Here is a 16,984-nt window from a genome sequence, read left to right as displayed (position 1 = left end):
GTTACTTATTATCGCCGCCTGGTCTCTCCACAATCATTTCACAGCAACAGAGGATCGCGGCAACCCGTCCGCGTTAAACAGGAGATGAGACTCATTTAACTCGGGTTGGATAAAAAGAAAAAGAAACGTGGAAATACAAGTGAAGTTGTAACGAACGAGGTCGACAACCGCGATTGTTTATGATGAGAGCGTGAGCTGGTAAGACGATCGTCCGTTTTCTCCCACAAAAGAAAAGGCGACAAAGGAGGCGCATTCGTGCCGTCCGCCTGGAACTTTTAACGGCGCGCTCCGTTTTGACGGAATTCTAATAATAACAGCGGCCGCTTATTTGATTATTTAATGCGCTAAGACAGTGTTTAAAGTTGTTTTAGTGCGCTTTTGTGCGCTTTTGCTCCCCCGTGAGACTGGAATTTTAGGTGCACGCGTTTTTGTCCGCTGTGGAAAATATGTTCGCATCTATGCTGCTCATGTAAATTCGAGCCGTCCGTTTTAGACTGCTCTAAAATGAAATGTTGATAGAAATCGCAATTAGTGTTCAAACAATTATCTTGACTACAGCTGCCCTTTCTTAATACTGATATTTAAATGATTTAAAATGTTTAAAATGAGACTCTTTATTCTTCCATCTGCTGTGTTTCAGGTTCCCTGCCGAGTTATTCAAATACCCTGCATTCAAAATAAGGAAGAGCTCATTTGTTCTTTAAAGGAGATAAAGACCAACAGAGACAAAGAGATATGACATCAACTGAAGAGCCATCTGGCACAGTCTTGCACCGGCTCATCCAGGAGCAGCTTCGCTATGGAAACCCCACAGACACCCGTACCTTATTAGCCATCCAGCAGCAGGCCCTGCGTGGAGGCAGCGGGAGCAACAGCGGACCCAGCAGTGGAGGTGATATGGGCCGAAGCCCACGATCCTCTCTGGAGAGTCTCACCCAGGAGGAACTTCCCTTTCCCCAGCTCTCTGCGAGGCAGGAGCCTCAGGGCCAAGAGCACCAGGGGGACTACCACCACTCAGAAAGTGGCTACGACCTCTACCAGCTGCACGGGGAAGAGTTGCCAACGTATGAGCAGGCCAAGGCTCACTCTCAGTATCTGGCCTCTCACTGGGCCCATGCAGGCCCCATCAGGCAGCTCCAGGAGGGGACACTTCTGCACGAGGGGGCCTTCCACGAGGAACCAGATCTGATGGAGCTTAAGTGTAGCCATGCGCGGTCGCTCAGCGAGCACCACATGCAGATATCACTGGAGAGGAATGATGCCGCTGCTAAAGCAGAGGCCATCAAGAGCAATTCACACAGCTACCCTGAGCTTCCTTACAACACGTACCGGAACATGGTCCAGAGCCTGGACAAGCGCAGCCCTCCTCCAGAGTACTCGGCCCCTATCCAGGGTCAAGGATTTATTCCCCACCAGGTCCAGGAGTCCGTGCAAGCACAGCAGCACAGGTACGAACGCAGGGACAACTTTTTTAATTTCTACATGCTTGACGACTATTTTCACGATTACATCATGTGGTGTGGTGCAGTTTTTGTGCTCCAGCCAACCCTGGAATCATAAGTTCGTCACTGCACTTCACATGCTCAAACACATACTTACTCGTGTGAGTCACTCGATGCTGTTTCCTTCTCGAAATGCTTGTGGGAAAACAAGACCAGCCCAGGTGATGTTTGTCATGCCTGGCAAAACTGGATCATCATACTTTGGCATGGTTACTAGCTATTTACCAGCGTAGCTGGATATCAGAATCAGTTTACTTTTTCAATCTGGAATGAAGTGATCCCCACACACACGCACACAAACACACACTGATTTGATATGGCTATATTAAACAGGTTTTCTATTTATTTTTTTCCACAGGTATGTCCAGTCTAGTCAGTCGACAGACGTCCCATGCTACAACGCCTTCAACAGCCTGCCCCCTGCAGGCTTGGAGGAGCCCAGCCAGGTGGAGCTGCTGATGATGGAGAACGAGCGACTGAGGCAAGAGCTTGCCGCGCACAGGGAGAAGACCAACCGTATTCAGAAGGTAATTTATTTCTGATGTGAACCTCTGATACTTGATGACATTTGGGCCATTCAAAGTCACACGTTAATTGTGGGCTGCAATCACATCCGCCACATTCTATGGAAATGGCGTAAAAGGGCACATTATAAATCGAGGATCAACATTCAAGGGATGCACAGTGAAAGCCAGGCCCCATCCCAGCCACCTGTCAGTGAAACACAACCCCAGTTCACAGTTGTCTCCGTAACATCCATCCCCCTCATCTGTATGGGACAGATGAGATCAGCAGCTGCTACCTTCCATACCAAAGAAACACAAATAGAGGTCACAGCCTGCTACTGTGTTTACACACTTGCTTCATTGTGTAGCTGACCCGGCAGAGGCCTCTTGTGTGTGTGCGTGTGCTTTTAGGGGAGGTCATAGATTTTCTGCATAATCTAGGGCTTGTCAGACAGCAGTCAATTGGGTTGTGACCCTCACACACGACAGACGGGGGTGGGGCGCGCGGGTCCCTGACAGGTGGTCGGCTGCTGCCTAGAAAGTGAAAGGTCGTCTTTGTTTTCACAGCATATGGCACTTTTGCCACATTCTCCCTTTACCGACAGCTTGACTTCTACTTTTCCATGGTTGTCCAAACCAAACTAACATCTTATTTAGTAATGGTGAAATATTTTCCCTTCCCATGCGGTTGAAACAGAAATGACAGTACCGCTCAGAGTAGAATCCACTTTGTTTGAGTTATGTCACATGGTCTATGCCTTATCTTAGTCTTAAAAAATGATAATTGCCAGGGTTGGAAAGTTTTCTCCGTTAGGCCACAGCCCTGGGTAAACATGCGTGTGTGACTGCTATAATGGCGGGTTACTCTTCCACAACCCAGGCACAGGCATGCACACCTTTCCTTCTCTGGCAGCCTTCCCAGACCTGTGTGTGTGTGCACGCTTACGTGTGTGTTAATGTGAGCCCGACTTGTGCATTGTGGTGTGTTTTGCGCTCACACACCTGGAACTAAAGCTATCAGGCCTTAGGAATGTAGATATAAATCAGTCTCACAGGGAGTGGTGTGCGCTTGAATTCCTTCATGGAATTATATAGAAACAGTTTTGATTGTAACAGACGCTATATAAATAAAGGTTGATTGATTGATATGATGCGTGCACATACACAAAGTGTACAATAAACACAGACATATATTCATATTTTGAAGTACGTACAATATCAACATGAATTACCATTCCAGCTTCTCCCTGGTATGAGAAGGTTAACCAAAAAAATCCTTGTTCCTGTCCTCCTCCTCTCCACCAATCCACCCATTTCAGTTGGAGCAGGAGATTCAGCGAATTTCAGAGGCCTATGAGACACTGATGCAGGGCAGCACTAAGCGGGAAAGCCTGGAGCAGACGCTGAGGAGGAGGCTGGTGTCCGAGATAAGGAGGCTACAGGATTTCAACAGAGACCTCAGAGGTGAGACCTAAGATCGCTTTGAAACCAACACAATAAGGGAAGGACTGCCACAATTCATAGTAATGCTAATGTTGAAATTTTCAAACAAATTTCAGAAAACTTGGAAAATGCCAGGACGCATGTTGCGAAAGAAGTGGAAGCTGCCGACCACAACCAGCACATCATGGCGAAGCTGCTTGAGCAAAGTAAGTATGCTGTTTTGTTATTTGCCACATTCCACTCCCTGGCTTTGTGTTACATCCTCTTTTGTAATCAGCGTGCTTGATTGGATTGAATCTTGGGGCCCACTTTGTAGCTAAGGGTATCCTGCATGCAGGAATTTCACTTGCGTAACCTCGGCTTATTTGGTAAGAAGGCTTTATAATGGGGAATTTAGCGCATGTAGCACGCTGCAAGTGGAAACGAATGAGCGCTAAATCACAGCGTGGAATCGCAGAAGGTCAGAAAAAGAGGTCCCCCACCACCCGTTATGTGTGATTTATGGTGTCTGTTAAGGAACTGGACACAAGCAGAGTGCTGGTGTTTGTATGGCCTTGATGAGGAATGCTCTATGCTATGTGGGTCAGAGGGATGGGGTAGCCCCCTCCCATTCCACCTCCTTCCTCTCTGCATTCTTGGAGTGCTTTTCTAAATGAGGAACACTGGTTATTATCTAGTAATTCTCATTCTTTCTAATGGTAGACCCCAGGGGTGTATTTAAGATTGGTCTTTTTTTCCACGCAAATACCTGGGGGATACGGTAATTCAACGTGGCTGTTTTTACTTTCAGACGAGGAGCAGAACTTGGAACGAGAGCGCTCTGAGCGCGAGCTACAGAGGCTGCGGTCCACTGCGGAGGAGCAGGGTGTCCGGACGAAGCACCTCGAGGAGGCCCTGGAGGTGGCGCGCAGGCGGTTACGCCAACTCGAGGAAGAGTTGAGAAGAAAGAACGCCTATGTGGAGAAGGTGGAGAGGCTCCAGAGTGCCTTGGCCCAGCTCCAGTCCACTTGCGAGAAGAGGGAGAGCCTGGAAATGAAGCTGAGGAACCGACTTGAGCAGGAGCTTAGAAGTCTGAGGGCACAACAGAGGCAGACCCAGCCGCCAGGCGTGACTGTGAGTTCCCTCCAGGAGCGCCTGCGCGAGCGGGAGGAGCGGATCCTCGCCCTGGAAGCTGACATGGTGCGCTGGGAGCAGAAGTACCTCGAGGAGAGCACCATGAGGCAATTTGCCATGGAGGTTGCTGCCACTGCTGCTGCTCAGAGGTAACCATCACAGCTAGGGATTCCTCAGCCTCATCCTTGGGATGTCAATGTCTTTGGGAACCCAAGGCTAACCCCAATGATGTTGTCTTTTTCTTCTGCAGGGACACCACCATCATTAACCACTCGCCCTGTCACTCTTCCAATAACAGCTTCAATGAAGATCTCCCAGTTGCAGACTACAGAAATCAGGAAATGGAGAACAGGTGCGTATCCGTTAATGGTGTATCTTTTTTGGGAATCACGTCAGAGATGTGGCAGATCCTGACCTTTGCCCTCTGGTGTCCATTTCTCTTTTAGGATCCGTGCCCTTTACGCTCAGATCTTGGAGAAAGATGCCGTCATCAAGATCCTGAACCAGCGGCTACACCAGGACCAGAGCCGGAAGGATGAACAGACCCCTCACGCAAATAAGGCAGCAGCGTCACTGCGACCCGCTACCTCCACCCCCTCCATCAGCACCACTATGGCCGCGACAAAAACTAGAGGTGAGGAGTTCGCCGATCACCTTCGGAATCGAGTAGCATGTGGACGGAGAGTGACTCTCCCACTTTCGCCTTTCAGTTAAGAGCCTTTCTGATGACCAGACTCTGCCACACCGTCAGCTGTCTGCTCCACCCGAATCAGGAAAGTCAGAACAGGAAGGAGACGGAGCCAAAGCCACGGAGGCTACCAGCACGACAAAACTCAGTAGTGGTGAGTAACCCATCAAAGATGTTTGTTTGTTTTGTTTGTTAGCTACCAGTACAAAGAGTGATTCGACACAGACGCACGTCTCATGCAGCCAAGTCGTTTTACAACACAAATTCATGGGTTTTATTGATTAACCATACTGCTCCTAAGTTGGCCAATCGGATAACATCTGTGCAGGCCATGGTTCATAGTGTGGGCCTGGTGGAATGTGCATAGTCGGGGAAAGAAAAATGCAGATCAGTTGAGTCCATGGAGAGTGTTCTGTGTGCCTGTGGAAAAATGCTGTTAACCTTTAGTCACTGAACCGTATTGAGGACATTTTCCACTGTTTTAGTCATAAAGTGTTTAGTGTTGACCCTTTTTTTTCCCCCTTCCCCTGTAGACAAGACAGCGCCCAGGAAATTGAATCCCTTCAGGGGCCTTGAAGACCTGGAGACAGAGGCGGTGGAAATTTTCATTTGAAGAGATGTGAGAAAACCCAATTCTGAGAATCTTTGAATAGAGACTGAACAAAACATTGAATGGAGGAATGTCATGGAGAGAGGCCAACAAATAAGGAAGAAAAAAAAAGGACATTTTCGCATTTTTGGAGGCAGAGCTGTGCTCCCACTCGCATATTCTCACAGCTCAGACAGCTGCAGGCAGTTTGTCCAGCTTGAGGGGGGGGGGGTTGTGATGAATCTTCTGAGGTACTTGGACAGTATTTTGGACTGCAATGAGAAAAAAAAAAGTGTTCTCAGAAGGTGTATGCAATATATTTATATATCTTATCTGGTTTCAACATTCCCCTAATGTTAACTTAAGCATCATGCGCTTCTTGATAAATAAGGTTATTTGCGTGGCCATTTCCCTTCTTCGGCTCCAGAATGTGTCATTTGGAGTAACCCAACACCCCCGTCCCATTTCTATGATCCCTTTGTTTAATAATTTAAACTTCCAGATGAAACACTGCTGATTTAAGTACTCGCACTGTCCACGTCTCCTGAGCTGAGTAGCCGGTCCTACAACACCTCGGTGGCGTGGGGGGCGGTGGGAGTTGTATGTAAAATTGGTGTTTGATTTTTCTGTTTTGGGATGGTGTTGAATTCATCATGTGTCGCTTTGTTCCCCCCATTCCCCCCAGATTTCTTAATAATGTGTTTGCATGTGTGAATACAGTATGTGAGTGCGATTCCCGATGGTGGCGATTCTGCCGGTTTGGTCGCCACTGTGGGATGAACGTTAAAAACAACACTGTGTTTTTTTTTCTTTTTTCTTGTTTACTGTGAGCTTTGAACTAACAACAGGTTCATTAATATTATTGCTATTATTATTGTATTTTATACAGATGTTTTATTGGTATTTTAGATATAATAGTGCTTTGAGCGGGATGCCAAAGAGTTTATGTATGTGTATTTGTTCTAAGTTATGTGCTGACAATCACGGATATGTCGAGCTGTACACAATCAACCCAGTGTTGACTTCAAATGGACATTTCTGTGAACTTCAACCAGTATCCAACATTTCATAAAACAATAAAATATTCTAATATACATGACACCCTTTTGACGTTGCCGTGGAGCTTTCTTCTCCTCTTCGTTGTCACCGTTGCTTCTGTCTCGCCACGGGAGAAGAGTGCTCTTCATTAACGGCCAGAGAGCCGCATTCCTCCGGGTTCAACTTTCTCGGGTGGCCCCGCTCCCTTGTTCCCTTTTCGCCATTACCAGCGTGCTTGACATAGATGGCATTCTCACAGAGATGTGTAATTCTATAAGTGACAAAGACAGGTTTCGCCCAGATTAGCCTCAGTGTTGCTACTCGAAATTCCGACGCGCAGGCCTGTATCGCTGCTAATGCGTCGCATTCCGAATGTACTCACACCCAGGAGTGAACATGGAAGAATGTGGGGCCTGAGCAGGTGACACCATTTTACAGGGCAGTTCTGTTTCTGTCTCTCACACATGTACACAAACAGAGCAACGGATAATTGACATGGAAGCCTCCCAGTTTGACAATGAGGCTTTACAATGAACACAATGGCATCACCATGGTGTCATCATGTGCACTCACATTTGTCACAGTTGACTCCCTCTGAGGGAAATCAAGTTATTGCTGTTGTAAAGAATATGGTTGTAGAATTAATTGTTAATGTTTACACAACCAAGTCATCTGATACATACTGACTCCATTTGTGCCCTGGTAACGGGCTGAGGATGACCTAAATAGTTCACCAGGGTACAGATAACAATAAAAAATTCTGCTGTTATTATACAATGTTATTCTGAATCTGTGTCCTTTGTCCCTCCAGTGACCAGATCTCACCAGCGGCGGCGCTGTTGAGTTCAAGAACAAATGGGAAAAACAGTGGTTTTCATCGTGCACATTTTAGCGCCACTTAATAAAACACGAGGCCTAGAACATTGTTGTGGACATGCTGAAAACCATTAGGGAAAAGGGGAAGTGGAATGCTGAGCGCTCTTGGGTTTTTATTAGCAAAGTTTCAACAAAATACGTCTAACAAAGACAGCGTTGTGAGCACAAATGTGTTGGCACGTTTCCACTGTATCTTGTAACTCAGTTGTCAAACACATCAGAGAACAAAGTATACACTTGTTGGCCATTTATACTGTCTGTATTATGCTATGTGCACACGTGATTAAGTTCCTGATGGATTTCATCCTTCCAAACACCTGTCGATTACAATGTAACAGGGATGTTTCATTTTTAGTCTTATTTGCCATCACAGAAAGGCATTGTGGGATGTGTGATTCAGGCATATCTATAAAGCTAGGTGGAGCCGTACTGTATCTGCTGCTGTGTGGGTTTTTGTAGCCTGTGTGAAATATGTTAAAACACCTAAGCGTGCCTAGACTTGGGCAGAGAGGATATGAGCTGAGCCAGAGCAGATGCTCTGCAGAGTAAAGCCTTGATGGGAAAACACAGAACAGGAACTGGTGGTATGCAATGCCATCAATCTTATTTATGAACACAGAGCTCTTATCTTGCCCACCGACTGACAACAGTGCGAGCAACTGCCAACATTCCTCCGTGAATGTGAAAGGCAGCCGACATGTTTCGACTGCTCTGTCCTGTTTTTTATTTTATCTTTCTCAGAATTGATATGATGGGGGGGTCAGCGTAAATTGGAGTCAGGGGTCAAATTCCACTGTTCTCAAGAAGCCAAGAAAATTACATTTTTTAAAGACACATTTGCAAAACTATTTCCCCTCCTCCTCCTGGCTCAGTCACATGGGAATGTTTTCATATTGACTGCAGTCCTGATGAAAGGAACAGCTCTGTTGCTATATAAAACACAACACATTCCTCACACAAAGGCTTTAAAAAAAGTTTTAGATGGTGATGATTGATGGCAACCACTCATTTAAAGAGAGAAACAATCCTTTTGAATTATTCATCTCAGGGACAGTTAATGCACAAAATAAATTACATAAAACTTACAAATAAACATTTTCATCCTGAAACGGAGACCTAGGTTCTTCTAAAAATTTTAATTGAAGTTAAAATTAATTTGTTTTCACGTGTACATTGTGAACTACAAAAATATTTTAATTTGAAAGTTTTAGCACCTAAATTCTGATCAAAATATTCCTAAAACTGTTGAAATGACTGTGGTACTTAAAACGAACTGTTGTAAACAGCGCCATCTAGTGCCATCGACCATTGTAAAAGAAATATCACAAACATGACTTTCATGATGCCTGAAGCATAAAAAAAAAATATAGTGCCCTGTAGTCCCGCCAATGAGACCCTTGTGCTGCCAGAAAAAGTAAGAATTTCCCCAAATGTAGCTAAAAATGTTGAAAACATAGTGTTGTGAAAAGTGTACATATGCTTTATGGAAAAAAAAAAGACAAACACCAATATTCCTAAGCTTTAATTTTTTAACAGAACACAATCATAGAGATTGTCCTTAGCAGCCAGTGTGGGAAATCAAGACATGGAAGGCACTTAAAGGCATAGTTAATCTAAAAAAAAAAAAAACATTAGACCTGGGTGAACATGACTGAAAAAAACATGAATCCATTGATGATATCTGGACCCGAGTATGCTTGTGAGGGCTTACGGACTGATAAGCAAAACTCAAACAGGCAGCAGAACAGACAACAGACATAAACCCAATCACCAAAAGCATTTAAAAACAACAGCATTGCCTTTAGTCATCAGCATTTTTCTTTTGTCCTCCTTTGGAGCTACCAGTTTGTGGGCTTCCTCTCTTCCCCCTCTGCACAGAGTCTTTGGCTTTCGTGTTCTTTTTCACAAGAGTGTCAGTCTTGACATTATTCTTCTCCTGTCTCTGTGCAGCGCTGCCTGTGTGGTAACGTTGGAGGTGTAACTTTAAGCTGATATTTTGGTTGAAACACTGGTCGCAATGCTGACATTTATAAGGCCGCTCGCCTGTGTGCAGGCGCATGTGGGTTTTCAGGTTACATGCTAGGGTGAAGCGACGTTGACACACTGAACATGCGAAAGGCTTCTCCCCTGTGTGCACAATGGAGTGTACTTTAAGACTATGTTTAAATGGGAATTGCATCCCGCAGGTATTGCATTTGAATTTTGGGATGCCTTTGTGACTGTACGCATGGATGCTGCACTTAATTTTGGAGGCAAATGTCTCAAAACAGTTGGGACAACGATGTAACTTCTCTTTAGTGATTTGAGCCTGTTTCAGTCTGGGTCGGTCGGGCTTTGTTTTGATTAAAATGTGGCGGTGCTCATAGTTTGTGTTGTGCATCCTGCTGTGAGAATTCAGAGACATCAGATCAACGAATCTCCTGCCGCAAAAATTGCAAGAATGCGGTTTGAGTTTGTGCAAGCACATGTGAGGGTGCTGCTGGCTGAAAAACATTCCACAGTCTGTGCAAAGCTGTTGCCGTGCAGGGTCTGAGAGAGGACTGTCATTCTCATCTCCTTCACTTTCAAGAAGCGTTCCAGCCTCAAGAATCTCATCGTCCAGCGACAGGTGTTTATCTGAAATGTCAAACTTTTCACTTAATCTCTCAGAGTCGTCTGTATGATCCCTCTCTTCGGTAACAGCAACAGTCTGTGGGATTTCAGGTACCACAGTGTGGGTGTTTATACTGGCTGCTGCCTGTGATAAAGAACCATTAATTAATAATGTTAATTAAAAATGTTTTTTTTTTTTTTAAAAAGGTGTCACATTGCAGTTAGCATTGGCACAAAGGCTAGTGTGCACTTTCTAAATGATACTGTATCTTTAGTGTCTTGTAAAAAGAAATGTGTTATAAGAAGTTGCTGAAGGAAACAAGCACACCTGTTGGAGCTGTGGACTTATGCCTACAGTCAGGTACTGATCCTCCGTTGGTGGCCTTTTGAGACTGGCTTGACTTTCCCACTTCTTCCTGTACTCACATTGGAGACACTGCCGGGTCACGGTGACGAGCGTCCCTTTGGTGGACCTCTCTATTTTTAGGTTAGAGCCACATAAAGGGCACTTGGAGCGAAACAACTGCAGGAGGCATTTCTCATTAACAACAAACTTCCCTTTTGTCTTCACAAGCGCAGCCCTAAAAACAGTTGCAACGGAATAATAAAACCCCCATCTTGATGTCAAAATGTAGGGACAGAAATCAATCGAATGAATTTATTTTTTAATGCAAGACTTACTTCTTTGTGATCAAATCAAAATGCATGTATTTCTGATGTGCAGGTGAAACTGCTAAAGTTGTAGTTGGCCCATCGCTTGGGACAGGGATTCCACAGGCGCCTGCAAATCAAGTTCATAGAATATAAAAAGCTTTTCTTCAGTCCAACTGCTCAACAAGATCATTCCTTTACCTTCTGAATGTGAATTGCAGGAACCAGGCTGCTGAAATCCACCTTTGGTTTCCACAGACAACTACACAAAGCAGGTAAAAATAAAAAAATAAAAAAGTCTATGCAGCTACAAAACAAAAGCAGCATAGCATAGATCTAGACGAAGAATATAATAGCTAATCAATAAGCTCATCTTCGATTATCATTAACGTATCTACCCTGATTTCACGTTGGGAGACTGTTAAAACAAAAAGCAGATTTTGCATGCACGTATAATCACTTGCAAGGTGCCTCTTAAACATCACAATATATATCTTTTGTTGCTATTTTAAATCACCTCATGGTTTTCCTTATCACTTGGCTCAGATTCTTCGGAATGCAAACACAGTGATGGAACTGCACCTGGCTTTAACGTTGGTGGCGAATGGTTTGGGTTTTCAAAGCAGTCCCTTTCAAAGTGGTCGCAACAGATTGAAATGTCTCTCCAGGTAGATTCTTTAAAACACTGTTTATTGACCACAGCGAGGAACTGAACCCACTCCAATCTCATGTCTGGGTCTTCCGGTAGCTTGAACCGCGGAACGCGGTTTGAATAACATCCGAGGACAGAGCACATCCTGGATTCGTTTCATATGGTTTTTCAATGTTGCTTTGCGGTTCACACGAACTCGACACACAAACCCACTAAACCATTCTTTTACTTAAAAACAAAGCTAAGCTAGTTACATTAGCTGCCATCGCTTAACAGTGTGACGCCTTTTCCCCGCCTACTGCATTCTGATTGGCTGACTGTTAGTCAGCTAGATTTTACCAAAACAATACGATTCCGAAACCGATATCGTCGTTTATTTTTGCCGCATTTTAGTTCACGTTATATCTAAATTGTTTTCCATAAGATATCTTGTGTAGTCGTGGACACTACCACATGAACAACTGACACACGTGTACCTTGCACAAATCAACGATTCCGCAATAAATATACTTTCCACCGACAGGTGGCGGTATGTAAAATAAATTATTTAAATAACTAGACGAAGAAGAAGCGGCACGTTTATTTTTTCTTTCCAGTTGGGGGCGGTATTTCGCCGATATTTGCCAAATTGTGAACTAAAGAAGAAGAGAAACCCGCATGAAGTAGTTCGGCGTCTGCACATAGGGGCATTATAGTATAAAATAGGCGTAGTTCAAACTCAATCACTTGATTCTAAAATTACCGGATAATCCAGATTGTCGTGATCATGTTAAAGAAAAATATACATCCATTACTGTGTAGTCAGAGTCACATATTATAAGCAGAAACTTTAAGAAGGCTGTTATCTACTCTTATTAATTTAAAACGTTTACCATGTTTTTGGGCTGATGCATTGCAAAGGACTGATGCTCCGTCACATCAACATTTTAATTTCATTGGCAACAGATTTCTATTGTGGGAGCCTGCAGAATGCACAGAAGATGCATCTGTGTTGTAGTCTTGGACAGTAATCTCTCAGACTTTTTGACTGCTCCCAGTTTGTTTGCAGATACTTGACTCTGCACACCAGAGTTCTTTATCAGGCTTGGACCAAGAAGGGTATCTAAAGGCCTTTTTCCAGTGTGCAGACACATGTGGATAAATGTTCACATGCTGACAAGTGCCTCGATCACATTCTTGAAGACGCTCACCCAGTGTCAGGAGAAGAATAAAATCAAGACTGCCAATGGTCTTAAGTCAAGTAAGAAGAAAGGCAAAGAGAGGAAGGAGAGACACATACCTGAAGAAAAATGTAGTCAGCTTTTAGGAGTTAGCAGAGGAAGTTAAAAGACAGTCTGCAGGCACTGAAACTGTCCAAATAAATATGCAGATGTCAAGGAAAACACAGGGCAGCAATGAAGAGGATTATTATGAGCCGACTGAGAGCATGACACCCTGCCACACAGGAAGAAAAGGATAAGGACGGAGCTGGAAAATTGCCAGTGAGTGCAACTTAAGAGAACAAAAATGGTTAATAGGGACACAATTTAAACACGTTCAAAAAAGAGAGAGGCAGCAATCAGACCAGAGGTGTGGATGTCAACTAAAGAGGCTGGTATGTCTGAAACAGCTCAAACCAGGACAAATTGCGAGAGAATCATAGTAGCATAGTGCTGATGCAAATATTTAATTATTGCACAAATAGCAGCAATGATTTATTGGTCATTTGTTGTTTTTTTAATTTGAGAAATTGCTGACAGATGCTAGCAGTGCGATTTTCTCTGAGATTGTTACTATGAGCGACAGAGCTGTGATCCACCAGGCTGAGGGAGGATGTTTTTGATCTCAGGGGTCTGAGGAGGAGCAATGGAAGGGAAACAGGTGAGCAGCAGTGAATGATTACAAATTTTATGTTGTAAGAGATTTTCTGTAGATGTCTTAAATGTTCACTGAAGAAAATCTATGAATATCCGCTCATTCAATCATCAGTCCGAGTAGATGTGTTCAGCAAGCAAAGGGTGCAGCATCTGGTACATTCACCATCAACAGTGAGGAATGTTTGGAGTTGGATTTAAGCATGGTTTATAGCTTGTGTGAAAAAAACAACTGTTACCATTTTCACTGAAGATTATTTAGACTCTAAATTAGATTAGATACAGGTCATTTAAAAAAAAAAAGAAGCCAAAATCAGATGTCAAAATGCAATAATCATCTTGATTTTATTAACATTGTGATTCAATTTTATTGCATAGCTAAAATGTTTCATAAAGAGCATCAGAATATTATTCATCTGACCTTTCCTGTATATGAGTCCAGCCACTCCTCATGAGACTAATATAAATCTCCACCAGGCGTCGCTCTCGTGCCATTAATCCTGTAATCTGCAGCTCCTGCAACACCTAAACGAGACGACTGTATGACTTCATCCTCCTTTACATCCCCCTCTCGTTCTTGTCATCAATTTTCTCCGGGACCATTTTCACAGCGTCACAGCATCCCTCCCAATTTTCTCATATTTGTTTATATATGAGTTGCCTGCTTTAAAATATCATTTGAAGAATCAAAGCTGCTGTGTGTTGACAGTAGACCAGACAGATGTGTTGATACTTGAGATGAAGAGGTGAAAACTGTCTTGGAATGAGCTAGAGCACCACTGGTGTGAGGATAATATTTATTTGTCATCATAAATTTTGACACTAACTCGTCTATATGTAATGGGAACCCATCAAGGGCTCTAAACTGGCCTCTTCTTTTCCATATTTGGAAATTTTACTTTTTAAACCGAGGAATGCGTGCAATTAAGGTTGCCATTTTCTAAAATGGTTTGACATTTTGGGAAGGTTACTGAGAGGATCAGTGACACTTATTTTCTGCAACAATTATACATCCAGAGTTGATGGCTTGTTAACACCATCCCATTTACTCTTTCTTCTAACGTCTCCCTGCTTCCAAATTTTTAAGCTCAGAACAGACCCAAGTCTAATGTTTGGAAGCGCCCGTACTTTGGTTTATTTCAGTTTGCTCTGGATGGTCAAATGGGACCTCTGCCTTACATGTTTCTCTCTCTCCCCTTTCTTCTGCAGCCAGCCACTTGCGAGCTGTCGCGTTTGTAAAACTGCTTCCTCTCAGCTGTCGTTCAGCTGTCAGCGCGCTGCCACCCACTTAAGCCGCCTCAGCTCCAACCCTGAGCGACCAGGAGTCATCTCCAGCTCTCTTCCCCGGCACCATCAGCAGTGTCTCACAGCCTGGCTCAGATGAGTCTGCAGAAAATATTATCTTGGTAACAAAGCTCTCTGGTTTTATTCCTCCAGATGTCTCGATGACGGGAAACGAGAACACTAGAGCTTCTCTGACTTCCTGTTTGTTCAGAGTAACAGAGGAATAAGTGACATCTATCATGATTCTCGGATGCAAAAAAATAAAATAAAATGGGAAGTTGGCTCTCGTATGTGTTTAAATTCAGAACTGACACCTTTAAATATGTCTGGCCTCTCTAATTTATGCAAATCCCTGGCTAACACATCTCCCAACTCATAGTGCTAACTTGCGGGCAGATTCGGCACAGTGTCCACTCCCTGCTGTTGCAGATTGGCGGTCTCGTGCAAAGACAGAGGTCGCGGCGCAACCCTTGCCGCTCATCCAGGGCTGAGTAGCAGGAGACCCGAGATTGTGGGACGACGGGGGAGTGGGGTCATTTGTGACAAACGCAGATTCCCGGGAGAGACAGCAGGAGTGAAGGGTGTAGAAAGTCAGGGAAGGTCGTAGGCATGTATAGCATTGTTTACATTGTTAAAATACGCATTCGAATAGTGTAATGGCCGTTTAAGATGAGGGCGATAAATGGAATCTCCGTCCGCCATCCATGCTTCCATCCATCCATTTGCTGTTAACTGCAGCACGTGGTGGGGATGCCAGCCACCAGGTAAGAGGCAGGAATACAGCCTGGACGGATCACAAGGACAAACACATGTTCAGACCTCTCCTTTAAATATATTTTCATCAATTTCAATCTGATGCTGCAGAGATGTGATCATGCTTCATTCTGCTAAATACTAACATATAAACATGCTAAGATGTGTATATATATATATATCTTGTATATATATATATATGCAAAACACCGGAGGTATGTCAGGAATCCTAAGGGTTTATCTAGTAAGTTGATAATGCAAAAATATATAATAATAATAGGATCTTTTCTGACATTACAGGCTGATAAAACGACCCTAACAAGATTTCCATTAACCAGTCACCCTGGTGCAGATTTCTTGAGCCTATTCCTGTCCTGAACTTCCTGCCACAGACATAATGTCCAATCTAAGAGCTCCATCCCAGCAGGTGCTGCTCTCTAGTCTCTCGTGTTGCGATAATGAGCTTCTGGTTGAAGTTCAGCCTGATCCTGAATAACGCTGGACTGACAGTGCTAACGGTTCTCCTGCATTGTGCATCGATTGGTCATCTCTTGGCCCATGACTCTGCTGTGTTGTCATTCAGTGGCGTTCATGATTATATGGAGGCAGTTAGCTGGCAGCGGCGTTGCTCGCTAATGATGCACCCCGGCTGCTAATGAAACTGAGAGCTCAAGACGGTGTAACTCATGCATATCACAGGAGGAGGACAAATGGCGACCACAAAGGCGCAACGATGGCAAAAATACGCTTAGTCAGCTCGTCATCAAGCGTTTCCACGTTGTGATTCTTCATTCCCCGCACTGTGGGACAAAAGGGAAGTACAAAGGCATCATCCCATTGCTTTTGTTCTTAGACTGAACCAATTCTAAGGCGGTGGAGGTGAGGGGGTGGGGGGGTCTGCAGCGTTTGGCACCCGCTTCCTGTTTGAAATCAAAACTTTTAATCAGCTGTTTAGATGTGAATTTGTGCGTTGCCACACACGTGCAGATCTGTAATGGGTGGGAAATTAAAGATGGCAGGAGCCCATGGGACACCCGCGGCCCAGGAGAGAGAGACAGTTGTCTCCTGCTTTCCTCCAAATGAACATGGGCATGTTACATTTCCGCCCGCCGCCGCACAGCAATTAAAAAAGTCCTTGCAGGATCCACACACACAGAACCAGCCATTCGTTCGTGCGCTACTGTCTTTAAATATATTAATAGGCGCTTTAATCTGACTGCAGTGGCACTTATCTATCACTCCATGTTACACATCAAAGTGAATTATCTTAGAAACTGGGTCGGGCTCAAATTTGTTGTAGAGATTTATGTTCCACGAGGGGATTCATCGCCGTGACAACTGTGAAGTTTCCGATTTTTCTTCCAGCAAAAATGTTAGGGTTGGAAACCTTTCATTAGATGTCCCGTAATGGAGCATTTATCATTGATGAGATTATTAGCTGAAT

General features: G+C 44.2%; 2 protein-coding genes and 1 long non-coding RNA gene across 3 annotated transcripts; 2 read left to right on the top strand and 1 right to left on the bottom strand.

Moving 5' to 3' along the window:
* The first annotated feature begins 17 nt into the window (after positions 1-17).
* On the top strand, positions 18-6,942 carry LOC101063691 (angiomotin-like 2a). Its single transcript, XM_011616397.2, has 10 exons — positions 18-198; positions 641-1,448; positions 1,861-2,029; positions 3,328-3,472; positions 3,568-3,657; positions 4,242-4,713; positions 4,815-4,916; positions 5,011-5,198; positions 5,275-5,406; positions 5,786-6,942. The coding sequence occupies exons 2-10, from the start codon at positions 736-738 to the stop codon at positions 5,863-5,865; spliced, it is 2,091 nt and encodes a 696-aa protein (XP_011614699.1). The 5' UTR covers positions 18-198; positions 641-735; the 3' UTR covers positions 5,866-6,942.
* A 2,318-nt stretch (positions 6,943-9,260) lies between these two features.
* LOC105418121 (myoneurin-like) lies at positions 9,261-11,952 on the bottom strand. The gene is made up of 5 exons (XM_011616396.2): positions 11,516-11,952; positions 11,200-11,260; positions 11,029-11,128; positions 10,676-10,928; positions 9,261-10,492 (listed from the first exon to the last, which is right to left on the bottom strand). The coding sequence occupies exons 1-5, from the start codon at positions 11,792-11,794 to the stop codon at positions 9,557-9,559; spliced, it is 1,629 nt and encodes a 542-aa protein (XP_011614698.2). The 5' UTR covers positions 11,795-11,952; the 3' UTR covers positions 9,261-9,556.
* LOC115248035 (uncharacterized) lies at positions 10,254-15,314 on the top strand. The gene is made up of 3 exons (XR_003887065.1): positions 10,254-10,363; positions 11,220-11,273; positions 14,713-15,314. It is a non-coding gene; the product is annotated as an uncharacterized lncRNA (long non-coding RNA).
* Positions 15,315-16,984: the final 1,670 nt, after the last annotated feature.

This window comes from Takifugu rubripes, chromosome 22 (assembly GCF_901000725.2).
Source record: "Takifugu rubripes chromosome 22, fTakRub1.2, whole genome shotgun sequence".
Taxonomy (NCBI): domain Eukaryota; kingdom Metazoa; phylum Chordata; class Actinopteri; order Tetraodontiformes; family Tetraodontidae; genus Takifugu; species Takifugu rubripes.
This window is presented reverse-complemented; position numbering and strand designations above follow the sequence as displayed.